Source organism: Daphnia pulicaria, chromosome 1, assembly GCF_021234035.1.
Source record: "Daphnia pulicaria isolate SC F1-1A chromosome 1, SC_F0-13Bv2, whole genome shotgun sequence".
NCBI lineage: Eukaryota > Metazoa > Arthropoda > Branchiopoda > Diplostraca > Daphniidae > Daphnia > Daphnia pulicaria.
This window is the reverse complement of record NC_060913.1, coordinates 12619557-12642683: the sequence shown is the minus strand read 5'-3', so window position 1 is coordinate 12642683 and position 23127 is coordinate 12619557. Positions and strand designations below refer to the sequence as shown.

Below are 23127 nucleotides of genomic sequence, written 5' to 3'. Positions count from 1 at the left end.
TGGCGGCATATATATCAGAAGCGCCGCATGACCAAACCGTGGACCTGGACCCGCTGTGTGTGTGTCTGTGTGTGTACACAACAACAACGGACCGAATCACCCCGGTGACACACATCATTCCCTTTTTCTTTATTCTTTTCTTTCCCTGAATAGTTTATACATACGATGCCTATACAAAAGTTTCCCAGTGCGAGGAATCGAGTCGTCTGTCTAATCACTTTCATTCAAATAATCTCACGACCGTCGACTTGCCGATTGCGTGTGCGTTATAATTCCAAATGGCGGCGTAAAGGGACAATTTCCGAGCGACCAGACACGACAGCAGACAGAGAGAGTGCAGAGACAATTGATGCCAAAAGGTCATCCCACTGTAGCGCAAATTGGCTTGCGCCATTATGTCGCCACACCATGGCCTTTTACTAGACTACTACTACGACGACGACGACGACGACGACTACCGAGAAGTTACGTCCTGACGTAACGTGGTAGTGTACTCCTCATCTCGTCTACTACACCGACTGCTCGTCTCCCCGCAGCCAGCAGAACGCGGGAGAATCAAATGCTGTAAAGTGAGTCAAAGTATTGATCCTTTTGCGTGCGGCTGCTGAGCGCTGTACATATAGCTCTCTCTCTCTCTCTATACGTGCCAGTGAGTTCCCTGGGCGTGTGAATTTGTGGCCAGTCACCTTGACTTGACTGACGTAGAGAGACGCTACTACACGACAAACTACTAATAAGAAAAACACACACACACACAGAGAGAGAGACAAGAAGGAAGGAGAAGAACGGGATCCCGTAGCCGCTGGGCTTTTTTGTCGGGCTGATTATATCCGTCATTATCGAAACTCGGGGAAACTGTCGGGGACTATTGGGTCCGTCGCTCCCAGGGATCTTGGCAAACGGATAAAAAGGGGAAAAGAGTCGAAGAGAATCGACAAATCAATTATGAAACGAGTCAATCGGTCGGGATCTCTTCGTCTTTTTTTAAAAAACTCCCAACGGGGAACGGGGTTTCTCTTTTTATCCTTTCTCATTCGAAAAACGCATACAAATTAATCCAAAAGATTTTCCCCCAAAAAAGACAAGAGAGAAAATTCGAAAGAAAAAGTCCCAAATTTCCCCTTTAACAAGTCGCCAAGGAATTGAGTCGAGCTGCTTTTCAACAGCGCGTTGAAATGTCGTGAAAAAAAATAAAATATCATTCCACCCACTTTTTTCCGTGAAAGAAGAAGAAGAAGCGAGAAATGACGTAAACGAGAGACGACGGCTCAGAGCAATGGGCAATGGAGAGAAACATATAGCCGAGCAGTCTGTAGTAGTATATAACACATCGCGGGCAGAGGAGGGACCCAAAGACGTAATTGCTCCCTCGGCTGTATATATAGATATATGTGTGTAACAACTCCAACGGCAAAGGATGGAAGGAAAGAAGAAGAAGAACATGAGTTTTCTATTCTATCCCTTCCGTCGCCGCCGCCGCCGTCGTCTCTCCGCTCTATATATACACCCATAAAAAAAGTTTCAAGTTTTTTTTCTTTTCTTTCTTTCTTGGAAGGCGAAAAATACAATCAAATAAAAAATAAAAAAAGGACAAAATATAATACGATACGCATTTCAATTATTCCCTTGTATATGTAGTATGTACTGTAAGCTCCTAAAAGAGGCTGAGGACACGCGCACTTTTATAACAGCCGAGGGGGTATATTACGGTTCCGAGTGTGAGTGACTTGGCTGTGTGTGTGTGTGTGGTGTGGAATGGAAGTTGGATAATAGGCGAAACGTCCACGAGTCTTAAAAAGAAGCCATTTGCCTAGTCTGGAAAATATAATTTTTTTTAACCGAGTTAAAGAAGAAGAAGCAGCAGCAGCAGCAGCGATTGTGCTTTGTTTTTTTATGTTTTAAGGGCTCATGTGGAGAGGAGAACAACTATATAACAATATAGTCCCAGCTGATGTTCTATGCTCCGTTTTGATGGAGACATTCTGACTGACTTGTCCCCGTTTTCTTGTTTTCCTTCCAACTTTTATTGCGCTCCTGGAATAGTTCCACCATTTTCTCTTCCGTCGTAAAAAAACAACAACAACCCAAAAAACAGACCATCCCCAACGTCGTCGACGACAACAAAAGGGGAAATAAATTAAATTTCTCCAAAGGAGGAAACCGAAAAAAGAAGTTGTTAATTTTCAGTTGTCATCAAAAACCTCGGTATAAATCTAATAACAGTGTCCCTGGGAATTAAAATGGAAGAGGACCACTTTCAAATCGATGCTTTGTTTGTTCTACATCTATATCTTGCCCTCTCTCTTCTTGGCAGGGAGGAAGAAAATAAAATGGAAAAAACAAACAACAAAGAGATAAATCAAATACCCCAAGTTCAAGACAGACCCCCCGAGTCAATATGTATGTACAAAACGCGCTGCGGGAATCCCGAAATGAAGGAACAACCCCTTTCTCTTTCTATGCCTGGACTACTACTACACAGACTATCTCTCTCCTTTTCAACGTCCATTTCCATCAAACACACAACACCGAGAGAGAGAGGGATAGAGAGAGTAACATTCCTGAAATTGTTGCATTGACTTTGAGGCATGTCTAAGAGAAGAAATACCTGAGTTATGTCCGCCTTTCCTACCCAGTTATTTTCTAATATTCTCTCCCAATTTTTACTATTTCTTCGTCTAATCTCTTTTTCGAGAAAGAAAGAAAGACAAAAAGTGCCAATGCCGAAGGGGGAAAAACAGGTGCAAATGAGGAGACTCGAGATAACCAGCTCAGCAGCAGCCAAACACTTGAAAAACAAACGAAGATGGAACAAAACAACATTTTGTCGTCGCTGTTGTTGTTGTTGTTGTTATTCGTTTGTTCTTTGATACGCAGGATCGTCTAACTCGAAAACTAAAAAAGAAGTGAGCCCCAAAGTCGTTATTCTTAAAAAGGGATGAAGGGAAATAACGAACGGGCTATTATTTTCGTTTGTGTTTTGTTAAAAGAAGAAGAAGAAGAAGAAGAAGAGGAATTCATCTGTCAACACGTTGGCTGGCGCCAAAGCAAAGTCATCATCGCGGATGCGGGGAAAAAGGTAATGAGTTATATTCTCTTCTAGCTAGCTTCTTCTTCTTCTTCTTCTTGTTTAACTTTTTTATTTTCCCAGTCAAAGTCTTTCAAGCTCTGTCGCATCGCATCAAGCTATATAACACACACGAGCTCCTGCCTATATTGCTCCTCGTCGCTTTCTGGGCTAGGAGCCAGTGCAAACGTTCGTTCACCATTCGAGAGAAGAGAGAAAAGACTCTCTGAAAACAAAACAAAACAACAAAAAAGGTAAAATAACAAATGAGAGATGTGTAAAGAAGGAGGAGGAGTGGGAGGGAGGGAGGAAAAGGAGCTCGAGGAAGAGTTAATGAGGTGCTCGAGCTCCTGTGTGTGTCTGTGTGTGTGTGTGTATAGGAGCGGTGGAGCGGGGCGGATCGGCTTTTGTGTCGACTGATACCGGCCCGGGCCTTCCGAAACTTCCGACCGTTTCTCGTTTACTCGGCTCCCCGTGTAAATATAATAACATAACGCCAAGCCCAGACTCGACTGCCGAGTCGTCGGCGACGCTCCTAGACGACGACGACAACAACACACAAAGGCCAGTAGTTATTACACAGACGAGGGGAAAAACGATAGATGATATATACAACAACAAAAGATGAGCGAATAAAAAAGGAGCTTCTTCTTCCTCTCATCTATCAGAGACATACGTAACTGCGCGAGATTTCGTTATTCCCCCCAGAAAAAAAACTTGGCATCTACATTCTCTTTTTTTTCTTCTTCTTTCACCCTCCTGCCAGTAAAGTGGGGCGACGGACTCTTTTTCAAGTGCTGGGTGTCGTACGGAACGGCGATCAATACTCTCTCCCGCGCTCCTCTCTCTCGGTGTCACGTAAGAAGAAGAACAACACGTGGAGCACATCAGCATCCGAAATTGCAAACAATAACCGGGGGGAAAAACGCCATTGACATTTCGTTTAGGAGCCGCAGCGAAAAACGGTTTGGCACCGCCAACTTATATTGACAGAAACCTTTTGTCAAATGTTAAATCGGCTGCTGGACTGGTCTCTATTTTTAATTTCTCCTTTTCTTTTTTTGCGCTCGCGAGCGGCGACCTATTTCCAAGTTCCAGTCAGGATCGGAAGGTGGTCCCCCCCCACCACCACCATCGACCCTACATAACATATTGAACACGGCAGAGTGTGTGTGTGTGTGTGTGCCAAAAACTTTTTTCCGAGCGCACGGTCCTGTCATGTCACCGTCGTCTGCTGCCACCACCCCATCGGACAGACATCATTGACGTGTGTGTGAGGAACTGAGGGGGAAAGGGGGAGTCAGTCGAGTTTGGTTGGCGGGCAGAAACCTCCAAACTTTAGTCCAGTTTCTACAGAGCCCGGCCAGCAGCAATTCTAGAGTTTCTCCGACTTGTAGAGAGGACCTTTGACAAAAGTTTCTCTATAATATTAGAAACATACAGAAGCTGGCAAGGAGGCAGGGCGGGGGCAGACGGACTTGGTCGGGTTCTTCCCCTCTCCCTCTGCCGTCCTGATAATCATGGAGCAACACGGAAGATAAGAAGAAACAACTGGGTCGACATCCCAGCAGCGATGGATGGAGAACGCGGAGCCCGTCGAATTTGAGAGACGACTTGAGGAATAACGAGAATTATTGGGCCGTGGCGATATAGACGCGATCCTATCATCCGTGTAATATCAGGCAAGAACCATCGGAGTCACGCATGTCGACCGTATTATATATCTACGCGGGGATGGCTGGGTTGGCAAATTAGTTCCTCACACAACGATCAATAGTTGGACCTCCTTCGCCCCCCCCCGTCCAAGAAAAAAGAGATGGAACGTCAGGCTATTGAAAATATGAACAAGTGCTTTAAACAAAATTTCACCTGCAGGCTCTCTAGTCGCAGTCGACACGCAAATCATCAAGGAGCCACTCTTTTCATCTGGCCTATTTATTGAAATCTCGAGATGGGCTTGGTAAAAGACGCTCCAGCGATTGCATCTGATTTCTTCTTCTTTTCAGAAGAGCCTGGCGCGCATATAAGAGGAGGCCGTGATCACCAGATAAGAGCGACAGTAGCAACATCATCATCTTTCCCCCACAAATCAAGGTGTTGACTGATGGAGGAGAAAAAAAAAAGGGCGAGGCTCAGTCAAGAAAAATTTCTTACAATTTTCTTATTTTTAATGAGCGTGGGATTATGCAGCAAACGGATGCACGAAGAGAGAGAGAGACACACACATATCATTCGACGCCGTAATATATCTCATCCGCTCTCTCTCTCTCCGTAGGGTTAAGGAAGAAAGTAAAAAGAGTAAAGAGGGATAAAGTGGTCCCGACAGATGTCCCCCTTGTGGCCTGTCTTTCTTTTATTTTAAGCAGGGGGGTCTCTCTCTCTCTCTCACTCTCACCAATTTGTCCCTGTACGTTTTCCCTTTTCTTTTACTGCCATTTATTCCACGGAAAACGAAAAAAAGAAAAATACCCCACACACACACACACACACACACACACATGTGAGTAGTTTCCTCCTTGGATGACCCGGCGGGGGTGTAAGAGGTCAACCCGCTGTGAGGCCCGGGCCCCCACTATTATATATGAAGCTGTAAAAGCATTCCAAAAGGAGAAGAAGAAGAACAGACAAGACCAGCGGGTTCATTTCTTTATTCCTTTTTTTCCCCTCAACCAGTTTTGACAGATTCTCTGTTGGCCGCCCGGAAGAAAAACGAAACAGCCGCGTGAAATTGCTCAAAGGTGACGACGTTCAACTAAAAGAGAACTGAAGAGGGAAGAATGTGGGTAACCGACAAGGATTTTTCCTTTTCTTTTTCAAAGCCGCAATGACAAAACATCTCCACATGTCTCCCATTTTTGAAAAAAATATCAAATTCGGTCAAGATATAAATTCCAAAAGAATTTAAACAAAATGGTTTCAGATCAACAGAGAGTTAGATAACAGTTAAGACTTGTTTATCAAGCACTTCTCTCGGCACTGCACAGGCTTCCTCTTCCAATACCTTCTATATTCCACAGAGTACGAAAAAAAAGGGCGAGGCGTGAATCAAATAAATTCACGTGGCTGATCACGTCACGACACATAAATCCCTTCCCTCGTTTTTTTTTGCCCCGACGCCTGCAAATCCCAGCGACTGATTTATTTGGCTGCTCGATCCAGCAGCAGCAGCAGCAGCACACACTTAAATATAATAACCGGGAAAACAGAAAAACAGAAAAAAAGTGTGGAGTTTGTCCTTGCCATTCCTGTCGACTCCGGCGAATGAAAAAGTTGACACAACCTTTAACGAGACCGTTAAACACGAGTGTTGAATTGATTCCTCCGATATATACAGCAGACGACAGGAAAACTGAATAGAACTTGTCCACCTTGACACAGCCAGCCCCCCTCTCTCTCTCGGGGCTTGTGCCATCCGGAGAATCGGAAGTCATTAGAACACAGTTTGTGTGCTCTCGTTAAACTTCTTTTGACACGGGCGGGCACATTATCGATCCGCATTAAACTGCAACAGAAAAAAGAGTAGCTAGGAAGGGGGGCTCGACAATCGCGTCATCACAGGCCTTTTTTATTTTATATTTATTGTTACATATCTTTATAACAACATGTCTTCTTCTTCTTCTTGGGAGCTTGAAATGTCTGGGCTGGCCCAGTTCCAGCTTTTGATTTAAAGTGCCGTTTCCGCTCGTTCGCATTGTGTAAGACAAGGTTCTCCCTCACCCTTCTTACAGTTAGTTAGTAGCCGAGTGCGCACGAGACACCCAGTGTGTCGTCATATTTCAGACTTGATCCAATTTTCACTGGTACAAGTCGACAAAGAGTCAAGGAAAGAAGAAAAAGAGAAAAAAACGTTTCCAACAAAATCGAATCAAACGATTTTCTCTCCTTTTTTTCTTTTTGGCGTTTTATTGTGTCTGTGTCTGTCTAACTCTAAATGAGAGGGGGGGATTCGGGCGTGAAAGGGGTGCCAAAGTTGTTTCAGGGTCCCCAGATGATTTTTCTCTCTCTCTCTCTCTATCTCGAATGCAAACACAAACAGAACGAACGGACCTGGACACAGCAGAAGGAGGGGCTTTATACGGAACAATTATAGTGGGAGGGCGTGACTCAATTACAAGAGGTATTGTCCTCCCTTCGGCCCATAGGAAATAAGCGGCGCATCAGACTCTCATTGTCGATGCCATTCAATTTGAGAAGAGAGAGAAAAAAAGCGAATTCAACAAATAATGAAAAAAATAAAAATAAAAAAAGAAGAAGAGACGGTTGCCATGACGACGTTTCGTGCGCCGGGCGAGCACATCGTCTAGGATCTGCCAGTGGGTATCGCGTGGCGTCGATCTATTAGACGTGTAACTTCTCTCTCCACCCACCCCCCTGCCTCCTGCCTCCCCCCCCCCGTACTTCCACCTTTTACCCTCATCTTCCGATTCCTCCCTTTTATATACGGCCACGTCAATTAAACCGCCAGACTGTGAAATGAATCAGATCTTCTGATTTGAGCTGCCACGAAAGAAAAAAGAAAACGAGCTCCAAATCAAAAACAAGAAAAATCGATGGGCGAATCCAAATGAATTTTTCACACTCTTACCTTTGACCCTGGGCAGAGTCAGTTACGCTCGATGATGATAACAACGAGGAAAGTTCCTTCCACCCCGACGAGTCTCTTTATACGTACACACGGCCGTCCTCCTCCCCGCTTTCTTTTGTGTTTTTGTTTTCTTCCTTTCGGCGAATCAATAACACAAATGACAATCGGTCCTTTCTTTCCTCGTCCGCGATCGTCCTCCAAAGAAATGTTTCACGGCAATCAACGACCAACACAAATTCACCGATCTCTTCTCCCACATGAAAAACCGTCGAGAAATAAATCGAATAAAAAAAAGTTGGAAATATTTTGGCCACTTTTTCACGACTGGCGTCAACAAATTGTTTTTCGGTGCGCAAGTTTAAACGAAGCGCATCGCTCAAACAAACGAGAGAAAAAAAAACAACCGCGTGAACAAAATGAATGAGAATTCGGTTGCGGGCAAAAACAATCCGGCGCACGCCACAATAAACACACGCACACACGACACAACCTGTTCGGTTGACGCGAGGGTTTCGACTGAATTTTTCTTCGTGCCCGACGCCTTTGTCGTCAACAACAAGAGGGCGTCCCCGACCGACGTCGACTGACGTACCCCCTGGCGGCGCATGCGCCCCTCTCACCCCAGACGGACCCGCTGAAACAACAAGGTGGTTGCATTCGGGTAGGTGACGAAAATGGGATGTTTTTTTTTCGAGACATCGACAGATGATGACATCCCCCCGATGGTTTGATTTTGTGTAACAACTCGACGTCGAGTTGCCTTTTGTTATAAGCAGCAACAGGATCGAGAGAAGTGCTGCGACGCAGTTTGAAGGCTGTCATTTATCAAGGAGCCCCAAAGACCCCATGCCAGGGATAGAGCCGCAATTTGTTTACTACTCGAGAGGGGGGTGTAGTAGGTACAGCGATCAAAAGTGCCCTTCAAAAAATCGGCCCAAACAAATGACACTGCAGGAGCGAGAGATGCCCAAAGTATTTAGTTGTTATAGACTGCCCAGTAGAGTGCGCTCACGGTTAATAGTGCTGCCGCGCTCCTGCTTCATGAAAAGAGAGAAGACATGTAGGAGTAGTTAATGATGCTGGTCCTCTTCATTCTGTCCTCCCCAAACCAGAAGAAGAAGAAAAAAACAACATTCTATTACTTTCTAGCCGTACAGAGAACATTTATGCCCTTATAAGTACTTTGGGGACCGCCCGCTAGGTAAACCCTCTTCGCCATTTGACGACCACAAGAGACACACGGTCACGATATTTTTGATCGAAATCTCAAAGAGAAATTCGGCCCTGTCCATCGACAATTTGTGCGTTTCCCAGGCCGAATTTCTTTCAGACTTTTTTCTATTTTTGGTTCCCACAGAGTTCGAGATGTTCGTACACTTTCGAATGCATTAAGTGCAATAGTAATGGAATCAATGAAGCCGCAAAAATGACGAGGGAGAAAAACACCCGCGTCAGCACAAGTGAAAAGGCCAAAAAAAAAGAAATCAAATCTGAAGAAAAAAAAGAAAGAAAAAGATCCAACAAACAAAAACTAACAAGAGAGCGCAAAAAAGCCCAGTGGAGCGGCAAACGAACGGATGTCACGATGGATCCCCCCTACCCATTCCATCCTATACAGAGATGCTTTTGCTGTTTAGCGATTCTTTTTGACTCCCAGCAGCGAGTCAAGTCAGCGTGCAATAGTCATCCATTGCTCCCGTCAAAGGCGTTTCGTAATGTTATGTAACCGACGACGTTGCATTTCTGCCCAAGGCTGACAAGTATTTAAGAGATGAGCCACACACTTCATCATCAAATTATTCCGCCCTGACGCATTTCCAAGGCTCCGAAAAGTCCGCAATGACAACCAAGGGCGATTGAAAAAGCTGGGCCGACTAAACGGCGTTCATTCATCTAATGGGAAAGGAAAAGTTTCGCCCATTCATCGGCTAACAAATTCCATTTAGAAAATTTGAAAAAAGGACGTCGACGACGACGAAATCAAGACAACCGCCGGGGTTTTCATTTTACTTTTATTTTTTTGTCGTGCAGATTATTCAGATGAGATACACCAGAGGGGGAAATCAAATTTATTTAGGTGTATAAAAATTATTACATCTAAATACATTTGATATAGTAAATATTATCAAGAGAGGGGGAGAGAAACGACTATCCATCCACTATAGGTCGTGAATACTAAACACGCAGCTGCCTCTTTTATATACATGTATTGGTAGTAGGCCCCAGCCCACCATACACATTTTGTATTCCCCCTTTATTCTTCTTCTTCCTTGTTGTGTTTTTATTTTCCTATTTTTTTTTTTTTTTGTTACATGGTTTGAATCTGTCCGGGTATTTTTTTTTCACCCCCACAGCTTCCCCTTTTATATTCCACCGGTGACAAAATGGGACCCGTTGAAATGTTGTCACATTTTTATTTTTTTTTATTTCCCCGTGTTATATATACATTTTTTTCCTTTTCTCTTTTGATCGGTGCCGGCCACCATACGAGAGGGGAACAAACGATAGCTAAACGTGAAAGAATATATTTTAGTAGGCCTCCTTTTTTATTATACACGATGCGGTCAACTACCGATCTCACCCCGTGAGTCATGTTTTCATTCTGTTTTTTATATGAGGTCTATTTAAAATAAAAAAAAAGTTATTTATGGGTTGGTTAGGGGAAAATGATGAAAAAAAAACAACACAAATATTTTCTCCCTTGTAAAATAAAAAAGAAATTCGAATTCAAAATGTGAAACAGGTTCCCCTTTTTTTGTCTTTCAATAAATGGGAGGGCATGTCTGAACGGTTAGAATTTCCACGAAAAATCATAAATTTCGCGAGCCATCGGAATAAATAAATGCGGGAGATTTGAATTATTTGAAAGAAAAAAAAAGGCCCCGGATAACATTTTTGTGTGTTTTTCTGCCATGGTTACAAGGAACTGCAATAACTTGCACACACTACACTTGCGGGTGTATCAGCTGGAATGATATAGCTCAACATTCCCCCCTCTTCAACCGAGAAAAACAGATAGAAAAGGCAATACGTATAATATGGCCTCTTCTTCCTCAACGTCTTTATATAGAGACAAGACGTTCGCATCTATTCGGGACTTTACACAAGTGAACACAAGAGACAACAGACGACATAACATTCCAAAAGAGAAGGGCAAAGCGGAGAGATTGAAGTCGGCAGCTGGGCCATTGGCATGTTTCACCAACAAAACAAAAAAGGGGGGAAGAAATATAAGAAGAAAGCGCCGGGTCACAATTTCAAAGTCTCGCAAAAACTCGTTATGTATTTCTTATGTGGATCCTTTTTCCACCGAGAAGAGAATAAAAGCCGCTTTTGTTTTTCGGGTGGCAAAAGAACTGCGAACGACAAAATAAAAACCTCCCGGGGCTCTCACTCTTTGATGAGATGAAGGAGAGAGTCGAGGTCGAAGAAACAACACGATCGTTTCCAAAATAATGTTACGATTTATTTTAAAAAAAGAAAATAAAGAAATTTTGTTTTTTCCCACTTGGCCTCAACTACTTTGGGTATCCGAGGAATGTCTCACGCGGACGCTCTCGGTCTGGAAAATGAGCTGCTGGCCCGTCCGTTTTAACTTTATTTTCTTAAACTCCGCCCCCGTTTTCTTTCTTTTTATTTCGGTTGTGACACACAACTGAAAGGGAACGCAGAGAGAGAAGAAGAAGAAAAAGAAAAAAAACCGAGTGCTGGGATAACGAGAAGATTGAAAACCCGCACGTTTCAGCTCATATGTTTCATCTGTTTGTACGTTTCATCCTCTCCTCCTCCCCCATGAAAAGGAAGAAAAAAGAAGAAAAAGTTGGGAGCGTGATTTATCCCGTCGGCCAGATGCGTCAACTTTTCTTCTTCATCTTTGAGCTCCTCCTTCTCCAGGATCTTCCACGTATGTGTTTTTGTATTATTTTTCTTCACCCAAGAAAAACATTCACAAATTCAATCTCTCATCTAGTTGGACTGCCAGGCCCGCCCGCCCAGGACTCCTGGAATCTTCCAGTCGTGTCAAAAAAGCCAAAGGAAGAAAGAAAGAACGAAACTAAAGGGTCTCTTCTATATATAAATATGAAGAAATGAACTAATAGGAGCATATCCACGTATAACCCCGCCATTTTTTTAAACAGCCTGACGTGAGCTGCTGATGTCTGGTGAACCGTCGAGTGAGCACAAAGTGGCGCGGTGTACTGACGCAACAAACAAAACCTCTAACCTACAGTACACTCTTTCTCTCTCTGGGCCGGATTTCTCTTCTTTCTTTCTACACAACAAACTCTCAAGAGCAGGAAATCCTGGACTAGCGATATGTATATGTGTGTCAGTCCCTGGTACGGCCGGCTGCTGCTACTCCTCCGCCCGGGATCGACAAACGGGCGCACACACACAAAATACCCTCAGCCGCATTGAATCGCCCCCCTCTTATCCTTGTGAGAGAAGAGAAGAGAAAAAAAAAGGGAAAAAGAAAAGAGGAAATGGACTCAGTGAGGGATATATGTACGAGTGTACATATTCCCGTTTCCTGGTTATATATGTGTAAGATCTTGTGGGCAACGAGGATATAGTCGCAACAATTTTCAGAAGGGGGCCCCCAGTCCCGGGAAGATAAGATATTTTTCGTCGAAGAGTGAGGGGGGAGCGAATATTTAGGAGAGGATAATCTTGTGAACAAATCATTTTCTGTGTAGTGAAAAACCTCGGCTACTTATCAATCCAATACGGTCGACGGTGTAATCGAATGATACCCATCGAAAAATGGGGGCCTCAAATTTAGTAAAGAAATGAGGAAAAATTGGTGAACAAAAAAGGTCAAATAAAGTCGAGAGAAAATAATCGGATTGGGATGAAGCGATCGATTCTATAATGACGATGACAGGTAGAATTATCATCATTATATTAGATATCAGATAGATAGATATAGCGTAGGGGGAATTCGACTAAGACAAAACCACAAGGGGAGAGAAAGAGAAGCGAAAATGAAAAGCGTCGGTAGCGTCGGTCGGAGAAAATTGGGGGGAGAGAAACCGATAACGTAATCCTCCTCCCCCTCGAAATCCAAAAGGGGGCTGATTGGTGATCAATGAAACCGCGGGGGAATTAAGACGAGATTTTCCGTCTCTGATGCACACACCCACACAGTATAGTCGAGTAGACTGGAGATTGAGATTGAGAGAGAGATGAAATCAAAGTTAACGGTGGGGAGGGTTTCAGGTGTCGCATCATCTTATTAGACTGGGCAGCCCAGTGTGTAAGTTAGACCTTTCCGTGTTCAAAATTGGCGGTAGAGGGAGGACAGGCTCGGCGAGAGAGGGAGGAGAGATGGGTAATAGACTAGTGTTACGGACGGCCAGAGCTCGGAGGCTAGCAACGGGTAATTGGTAACCCAAGCCAACCCCCCCACGTTCCATCCAACTACGCCTCTTTTTCAGACTGTACAAAAACCCTACTACGACTATATCCCCCCTTTTTTCCCTGATCAACTCCTCCTCGGCGGCCGCCGCCGATATTATTACTACCATTACCGCAATTACAGGGAGGAGTTGGGTGGCAACAAATGATCGATCCAACCCGCTCAAATTGAACCCCGAGTCATCCGGGCCCCCCCACCAAAAAAAGACTGGACAAGTCAAAATAATGTAAACAGTGGTGGGTTCAATAATAAAAAGGGATTTTGTCTTGCGTGTTTTTATCGAAGCCCGGGATCGTCGCCTGGCCACCACCAGATGTCAGTCAAGAGAAAGGTGGGCATTTGTTTGGAGAGCGGATGAAAAAGTTGACCGACTTGACGTTCTTTTCCGTGGCAGGTGCAACTGATGGCCATCATCATCACGAGACGAACCAACGTGTAAAAATGGGGGAAAGAAAAGTTTCTTCCTTCCATCATTTCCCTTTTTTTTCCTCTTTTGAAAGCGATGGACCGATAGGAGCAGCAGCACTGCAGCAGCCAAACACAAACAGACACATCACACAACGTCGGGCGTTCGTGCCTGCGCCTTTCCGTCTCCGGAATCAATCAAAAAATGTGTTGGTCTCTTGTTTTCGTATTGAAAGAAAAGGAAGAAGCGAAACAAAACAGAAGAAAAAGAGAATACACTTTTTTTGACAAAAACCGATAGGGGCCCCACCCCGCACGGGGGGTCGAAAAAATGGAAAACAAGGAGACAAGAAGAAAAGAAAGATCGTCTTGTTTGATCTTGATTGTTATTTCGTACAAGGAAAAGAAAAAGAAGATTGTCACAAAAAATATGGCTCCTTCTTTTTCATCTTTGGGTCGCCATTCAACTGGAAAATATTCAATTTCTCCCAAGGGAAACATTTTCGTATTTTTTCTTTTCTTTTTTAAAAATCTAAGCGAAATTGACATTGGCCAACCAACCAAAGTAAATTCAAGAGAGAAGAGAAAAAAAATGACCATCAGAGCAAGTTGGCTAATTTGACGCTTCGATTGAAATGACGCGCTGTGATTCGAGAAATCCGTCAATCGCCTGACCCCCCCCCCTCCCTTTTCAATCCAGCAAACAACAAACCCCCTAGGGCAACAGACGAGCTGCTCATCATGTCTCATCGCTCCGGTTTCCAAGAGTCACCCTAGACCGTGTCACGCTCCTCTGCAGCATCCGCGCAGAATGATATCAGCCTTGAAAATTGGATTTACGTATATCGTCAAATGCGCTGGCTCAATCCGGAGACGGGGGAGAGAGAGTCAGTCAAGGGTTCCATTCCGGACAGGAGATGAAAAGTCTCTCTGCTGGCGCTCTGTGTGTGTGTCCGAACGAGCCCGCAGGGCTATCCAATCCTCCAGAAGATAATGATCAAGATCCTACAGGATCATATTTGTCCTCTCTCCCTACCTATTTTTTTTCAATGCCTTACGTAATGGGTAGCGAAAACTAGGGCGTGGCACACTATAGGGAATGTACACCACATTTTGGAGATGATATCCATAGATTTCAGAGGACACAACTTGGGCCATTAAAATTCAATACTTTCCGAAAATAGGTCAACGGAATCACGACTGACAGAAAATGATCCGGGGGGATGTCAACCTGATTGGAACCTGTCGTTTGCACACATTTTGTCCATCGTTATACACACAGATGACGTCATTACATCTGCTAGAGACTTGACCGCGACTGGATGAAAAGAAGACTACTTTCATTCGGGTGGGCGTTGGCAATTTTGAGTTACATAATAAAGTATAAGAAGAAGAGTCGACAAAAATAGTCTGAAAGCAAAATGAATTTCTTCCCTTTTCAAAAATCCGCTGCATCTGCGCTGAGAATCTCTCCACTATACCCAGACACTATTACCCAGACTGTTACATATTTTAGACGCGGATAAAAGTAAAATGAGGTGGATGTGTGTGTGTGTGAAGCTTATGGTGTTACATGTTTTACGTACAAGAAAAGGGGGGCCGCCCAGACTATTCACGAGTAAAAGTCCTGAGAACGAAGGCATCTGTTCGCGACACACGGCCGGCCGGCCGGACAGGGTCCGTCCTGTTGGACCGCGGGGGCTTTTGTCTCCTTTTTTTCGATTCAAAAAAGGGGGAAAAAAGACGAGGGGACAACAACAATAAAAAAAGAAGAGGATGAAAACATGGTTTCTACGCATAAGGTTCTTTTCTAGTCTCAATCCAATATTGAAACCGTTCCCAGCGAGTCCGAATAGCCACCCCAAAAAATGAATGAGGAGGCTAGTTATTATGACGACACAAAACACCCCCTGTCATCAACAACAAAAAAGGTGAGTTGTTGACTTTGATAGAAAGTGCCTTTCGAAACAACACTTTCTCATTCATATTGATGAATGAACTCGACACACAAGTTGTCGGCGACTATGGCCTGTGGCCACCCAATCCACTCGATTGGAAACATCCGACAACATGTTATCGACGGCCCCTTTAAACACTTCAACATCAAATTTCATGGCGGCGGCGCGACACGAAATGTGTCGACAGTTGGAAATCATTGGCAGCCGACTGACGTTCATCCAGCCAGAAAAAGAAGTTAAAAAAACAAAAGGAAAAGAACCGACAAGATATAATATAAATATTTTAAAAAAGAAATAAAGTCAAAAAGAAGAAATCCCGGCGTCTGCGTGACGTGCAGCAACCGAACTGAAAATGAGAACGTGTGTCGTCGCTAGGCTATCATCTTCTTCTTCTTCTTTTTACCACTTTGTTTTGTTATACTGGGGACTTGCAGGAGGTGGTAAAACGACGCCTTACGACGCACCAGGGGGATCTAACCAACCCCTTTTTTTTTCCTTTCTCTCTTAAAAGCTATTAAATGAGAAGGTCTATCTTCATTTTCTCTTCTTCTTCTTCTTCTTTCTCCCCCCGATGCCTTCAGCCTCTGCTCTGTGTCACGTAATAATAAAGAAGAGGGCCGGCGTGCACATTTTGGTTGTATAACATTTGATATATCAACGACCAAGGCACCAACTGCTGTCGCCGTTTGTAATCATAATAATAAAGCGAGCCCCAAACAACACACGAGATGCAGCCTGTGCGACGGCCTGCCAAAAAAAAAAAGAGACTCGGAGTCTATTGTTTTTCGTGTCGAGAAACAAAAATAAACGGGAGGAAAAAAAAAGAAAAAAAATCTACGCAACAAATTTCCTCCTCCGCCTCGGAATGACGCCAGTTCCGCTTCATCTTTCTTTTTCCTCAATTTCATTATGGAAATCACCAACATCCCGCAACAACAACAACAACAACCAAATTGAATGCATTATTTTGATTTGCGGGCGTCGGCGGACGGCCCATCATCTTTATCGTTCCAGGGCAACATCAGAGTGACGAATTGTTGACCCGGCCCGAAATGAACGTGGGGAATAAAAAAAAAAAGAAAAATGCGCGAGATGATCGATTCATCACACACACACACACAAATAATAAAAAACCCAACAAAAGAAGAAGATGAAAAAAACACAAAGTTGCGTCACCGACCTTGATCGTAGATGATGTCGTCGTCGATGGATTCGTAGAGAGCCGATTGGGCGTCGCTGACTCTACTGGATTGTCCTCCTCCTCCGCAAGAGTCGAATAGAGCTGCTGACGTACCAAGACGGGCTGGAGCGTCGCCACTGTTGGTGCTGGGCAGCAGCACTGCCGGAACGCCAAACGGCTTGCGCTGCTGCTGCTGCTGCTGTTGCATCGATCCACGCGATTGCGACTTGCTCCTCCTAGCGACGCCACCGCTCCTTAACGAGTCTCGATCCATTATTGCTGTGTGCGCTTATCAATTATGCGGCGGGGTGTCGACTTGTTCTCCGTCGTCGTCCTCGTCGTCGAGCGCCGACAATTCCCAGCCAGGGCGACCGTCCCTCCACTGAAATTTTATTGCGATTCAATGCGTGAAAAGCTTCTTGCTGCACTCGCGCACACCCCCTCAGTGTTTCTTCAGAGCCACCTGCAAAGGATCAAATAATGCCAAAGATATGTTATTTTCGGGATAAATGCCGGCGAGGAATATGTAGTACACTCAGTTAATTATACAACGAAAGGAGCAGGCAGGCCCCCCTTCCATTTCCAAGACGTGCTCCCGACAACACGCTCGGGCTGCCGGGGAAACGCGTGAATCCTTACACAGACATAAACACACACACACACAGTGTTATGTATAATGGATGGCGCTCAAAAAAGGAGAATAAGAAGAAGAAAAAAAGGGAGCGGAGAGAAAGTGCGAAGCGTTTTCTGAAGGAACTCGAAAGAAGGCAAAGATTTCAAAAGTTTAGCATCTTCATTACTTATTTATAAACCTTTGCACATCGTCGAACTTGTTCCTGCCTATATACTCGGATATATTTATAACACATCGTTAACATAAGAGCCGATTTAACAGCTGTTTGCCATCTAACCTTTTTCCTGCATGGCAATATCGATTCTTGACATTTAAGCGATGGATTTTTCCCGGGCACTTAACAAGGATGGAAACGACCGCTCAAGCCGAGTATTCTTTTATAAGTCAGATAAATGACTGGGAACATCAACTACCAGTACATATGCCGACTTTGTACCGCAGGTCTTTTTTTATATTATATCTACTCTCTCTCTAACCGCCCTTTAATATCTGACGTCGTCTTTCTTATTATAAAAACCCTCAGAGGCACTCCTGCCGACTCGCCCACGCAGCCCAGTCCTCTTTTTTGATAACATAAAACCCTGTCACAGGCAGTTCTCCCCTTTTTTTTCTCTCCATAGGCATTGATCAAGACGCTTTGACAATATTATTGCAAGCACCCAAGACGAGTGGTTGACGGGGGCTAATAAAGGTAGTGCCCGTACCAACACGGGGCTTGTTTTTCCTACTTTTCCCCTCTTATAATATTAAAACCACCCTCTATTATTATTTCTCTAACATCACTCAAACGAACGTTGTTATTACCTCTCAACTGGGCAAACATTTATCCCATTTGGGGTTGAATGAATTCAAGGTAAGACCTTAAACTAAACTAAAAGAAAAGGGGGGGGGGGTCTAAATTGTAGAAGAAGACCTACCTGACTGAGGAAGTAGGGGCAACATCGGGCAACATTGACCCCAACGGGACCGGGACCTGCTCCCGATTGACTACTATTCTCTGTTGGAGCTGTTCCCTCAATGATTGAAATAAAAATAACGAACCAATTTACTGTCCACATTTTCAATCCATAATTTAACAAAAGCAAACCCATTTACCATGTCCATAGAATAATCGTACCTGGTGCTATTGTGCTGACTGAACTAGATTTGAACATGTTTGAAACCGAAGCTTGATTTCTTTTCTGGGCCAAGGTCTTTAAGTGTTTGTGATTTTGCATTCTGACCATTTAGTGCACCTTTCCCCATGCCACTCAATTAAAATTTTGGGTTACACCACCGACACTTGTAATATTGGTTCTCGCCTTCACTTGTTCCACCCACTCACTAAAATCTGGGTTGAGCTCGGCATCTTGCCAATCTTGATTAAAATATGTAGATTTGCCCCTAATCTTCTTTTCCTTACGAGACATGTTTTGTTTCACTGCTAGTGCTTGCTTGTGCGTGTTGAAGTATCACATGAATATAACTAAACCACACAGCACCCTTAAGAACAACAGAACGCTACTAAAACTCTACAAACACGTGCGACTTCAACACATCCACAGAAACAATAAATTAAACCGCTCCGTACTGGCGTACTTGTTGTCTGCTACAGCTACAGTCTTTTTCCCACCAAAAAAGTAAGAAGGTTGCCATGTCGCAAAAAAAATCGAAATCGCAAAAAATTGAAAAGTAGTAAGCAGAGCAATAGATGCCTCTATTGCTCTGGTAGTAAGTAAAATTTCGATTTTCCAAGAGTTTTCCAAAATATTTGCTCAAATTCAAAGATTTCCAAGAATTCATTACTGGTGGAAACCCTGATTAAACTATTAAACTAAAATAAAAGAAAAAGGGGGGCAAGGTCTAGTTAAAGTCCTCGAGCGACTTTTTCATCCGGCACGCTCCGGTTCTCTTCCTTTGCATTCCGTGAAATCAATCAGCCTAGTTCCCTCAAGATGCGCTTCATTTTCACGAGAATCAAAAGACTTTCGCTCTCGCTCTCGTCTCTCTCTAACGTGGAGTTGGTGGAACGCTCTGGTGTTGTGTCATTAATCCAATGGAACTAATTTCAAACACAAAACTTGAGCGGAGCCGAGAGCGAAGAAGTCGAGAAAATGAAAAGACGATTGTGATTGGCCCAAAAGACTTTTGTTATAGCAAAAGAAAAAGGAAATCATCAAAGAGCTTATTTGTCATCCTGCTGCCTTGACTTTTTGCCGAGTCAACGAAGTTGCCGAGTCGAGCGAACAGAAAATGGAGAAATGAAGAAGATCTTTCTTTCTTTCTAATAGCTTTGAAGTGGTGGAAGTAATAGTTGACAACTCTTTTCTCTCCTATTTTTTCTTACACAGCCCAGCAGTTCTTCCCGGGCCCACTTTATTTGTTCATATTTTGAAAAAAACATAAAAAACAAAAATTAATGGCGTAATAATGAGGCGGCTATTTTAGGAAGAAGGGCTTGGGTGTGTTCCATCGAAGCTCATCAAAGTCGACATCAACTTTGATGACTCGACGTGAATGCTTCATTACATAGAAAATCCCCTCTTCTTCTTCTTCTTTTCTTTAGTCAAAAAGGACGTTGCAAGACTTTTGGGCGTGGCCGTTATCCCGCGGGAGAGAAGGAACCGGCCCGGGATGTAACAAGGTATTCAATATATATATATAGGCCCGTGTGTGCTTAAGGAGATCCCAAGAAAAACTCGACGGGCGTCATCATCTAGGCAAAGCTGCCCCCCTTGCGTTCCAGTTACTTTTCTTTTACCCTCGGCGTTCAAATGGCGTTCCATCTCAGAGAAAATGAGCCAAATGGTCCACTATAGATCCAGCAAAGAGGACTTTGGGGAGAGACCAAGGCAAAATAGGAGCAGACACACACAAGAAGAAGAAGAAGAGAAAAAAGTTGGAGCCCAGTCGGAACTAAATTCGTCTCTGGAGACATACTGCTGGACTGGACATTTGGGGCGAAGGGGAGTGAAGAAGCATCTCGTTCTTTTCCTTCTTAACAGTGTCCGTTTTCCCTCTGATTCCTACTTCTTCTTCTTATCGCTGCGTCAGATATAAATAAATGTTAAGAGTTGTATTGGATTTTGATTCGCGACGATTTGGTGAATCCCTCCTCAGCCATCAGACGCTGAAAATGATTTCCATTCTCCGTACGTTGCTGACGAGTTCTCTTCTCTCTCTCTTTTTTCTTTTTCGTCTGGCAAAACTTTGTTTGTTTTCTTATTGGTTCCACTTTAGCTTTCACTTGGGCCGATTGCTCCTTTCACTGTCTGTCTCTAGAGTCACCAGTGTAAGAAGACAACGATTTGTGCTGACGATGGCTCTTTTGTAAGCCATCGGCAAAGACCAGCAGTCGAAAGGATCGATGCAAAAATGGGGGGAAAAAGAAGAATCATCAGCCCTTGCTTCCGAGAATCCCTCGGCGTATACCAACTATTACGTGTAGCATATCTACACGTACAAGATGATGATCACCATCGAGAGCCAATCATCAAAGACTATGAGTGAAGCCAGCAGCAAACTCTGTAGTAGTACATCAATCCTATGCAGCAATAACTTATCCCCGAGCAAACTCACGATGGATGTGGTCTATATATATTCCTTTGATTCCTGTACGTGTAAAGATACTCTGGCTCCTACTTGGCAGGCCTCCTTTGTCAAGGAGAGTTAACTTGCTCCCAAAGATTCGTATAGGAGAGAGAGTTGGAGCTCATCAAGTTCCACCAACTGATTGGGAGGCGGTAATAGTTATAACAACAACCCCAAGAAAACTCTTCGTTTGTGGCGTATCTCATATATATCATCACACCCAAAGTGTTGGGTGTGTGTGTGTGTACGACACATCAGACGGGGGCTGCACTTATCCTAATAAGAGAAAGAAAAACTTTTCCGAGTTTTCTTGATGATCTTGGAGCTTTTGTTATGTCTCTCGGCTTCTTGATGGAAGCCCAAGGAAAACATAAATATCAATCAACAAGATTGTCTATTACTCCCTATACATATATCTATTACAGAGTAGCTGATTCAGCCGTCCCATCATCGTCATCTCTGCTGCACAATTTATCGCTGACTATTATTGTGTGTCTCTTGTCTTTCACGACCTAGGATCAAATCGTGGATACACACAAAAAACAACTCGAGTCTATTAGCAAACGGACAACGCAATCGACAAAAAAGGGAGAGACGTGGGAAGGGGTCTTGAGTTGATTAGGTTTTCCAAACGGAACGCACCAATGGACATTGACACACTCGACACGCTTTCGCTAGACAAATGAAAAAGACACACGAGTTTTTACGATTGTATGCGGTAGTGAGCGGGAGAGTGGGTGGGTGCTGGTGCGGTAAGAGCGTGTCCAGCACAGTGAGAGAATCCCTCCCGACAAAAAGAAAAAGTCCCCACATGTTCGACATACTAAACAGCCACCGACAGCCACAAGGACCCTCCGCTGACACAAAACCGCCAGGCAGAAGAAGAAGAAGAAGGAGCCTGGACAATTGATTTTCCCAGCCACTAGTAAAAGGTTTAATACTAACGACGTACTATATACATAATCTAGTGGCGCTAGAAATACGATAAAGCAGCAACAACATCCAATGAACTCGCAACAAGAAACGGTGCAGAGAGAGAGAGAGCCAGGGGTCTTTAGCTGATTCTGCAACTGCTCGACTGACCAAATCCTCGACTAACAAGTCTAACAGCTTTGCCATCAGACACAAGCTCAGCCCTGAATACGTTACACACTGAGGGTCCACACACACAAAAAAAAGAGTGTGTGTACGGTATTATTGGGTGGAGCAGCTCGTTATTTTCCCCCCAACAATTCGGATATAGAAAAGAAGAAATCTCTACGTTACTACTAATGATCCAGAAACCCCGCATAGACCTTGTAGCGTAGACCCCACAACACACAAAAGTTGAAAAAACCATTTCTGATTGACTGCGATTTTCTGTAGGCGCCAGTTTTTCAAACGTCATCGCAGCGTCAGCAACAATCTCTTGTGTAACACTGGCGATCGTGATTCCTTTTTTTTTTCTACAACCCCCCGGCAGACGATTTCCACATAAAGCAATAAAATATCAATAAAAACGAAAGCCGGAATGGATGGGGTGGTGCCGGCTGCGAACGGAAAAAGTGATGCAAAGTTAAGTAGGGAAGGCATAAAACGCACACTGCACGCCCTCATTATACATGGCGAGGGTATAACAGGGAAAAAGAAGGAAAAAAAACAAGAATGGCGTAATAGTGCACAGGAAAAGTAAATAGAGAAAAAGCAAAGTTGGCGCCATTTGTTTCCAATAACTGCGCTCCCCTCCTGAAAGTTATATAGACTTTGATATGGGCCATTTGCCAACTCATTTCGAGCTGATTGAGAAGGCATGCAAATCAATGGGTAAATTATACACACACGCGCGAGTGGGTGGGGGTTGGCGCTGGATATTTATTTCATTAATGCAAGACCCTGGGCTTTTTTTTATTTTATCTTCGTTATTGGCCAACGGGGAACGAGCGGAGAAATAGAAAAAAAGATGAACCCAAAACTTTCTTCTTTCGACCAACATTTTCAATTTTCCCCTCGTCCGAGTAGTATCACGTTCCCCTCTGTCCGTGCAGTCAGGCGGAAGTGATATCGGGTGTTGGATAGCAATCAGGGCAGCTCAGAAGCAGAAAAGGTCAGTAGAGCCTCGAATCCGTCAAAAACGGATCGACAGCTGTCGGAGAGACGACCGCCGTTTTCCACAGCAGCAGAAACAGCTTCTTTTTCCCTCCTCCGACGGAGGATCGGCCGCGTGGACCAAATGGCTTTCATTAGTGCCCAGCATTTACCACCCTCCACCGGATTGACATGTCTTCACCTCATGTAAGCAGCTAACCTCCATCACCCCAACTAACGCCTTT

General features: G+C 44.0%; 2 protein-coding genes and 1 long non-coding RNA gene across 7 annotated transcripts in view; 2 read left to right on the top strand and 1 right to left on the bottom strand.

Moving 5' to 3' along the window:
- Positions 1 to 23127, top strand: part of LOC124332025 (structural maintenance of chromosomes protein 2-like) — a 324380-nt gene that overhangs the window by 101400 nt on the left and 199853 nt on the right. The window lies entirely within an intron of this gene.
- Positions 1 to 23127, top strand: part of LOC124337859 — a 639313-nt gene that overhangs the window by 523674 nt on the left and 92512 nt on the right. The window lies entirely within an intron of this gene.
- LOC124330855 (teneurin-m-like) overlaps positions 1 to 23127 on the bottom strand; it is an 88044-nt gene that overhangs the window by 43549 nt on the left and 21368 nt on the right. For 4 of the 5 annotated variants that reach the window (XM_046788753.1, XM_046788752.1, XM_046788751.1 and 1 more), the window contains one exon: positions 16615 to 17077. In XM_046788753.1, the coding sequence (XP_046644709.1) occupies positions 16615 to 16888 (274 nt within the window). In that variant the 5' untranslated portion in view covers positions 16889 to 17077. Of the gene's footprint in view, positions 1 to 7652; positions 8256 to 16614; positions 17078 to 23127 lie in introns of those variants that run through there. The other variant, XM_046788756.1, reaches the window with a different exon arrangement.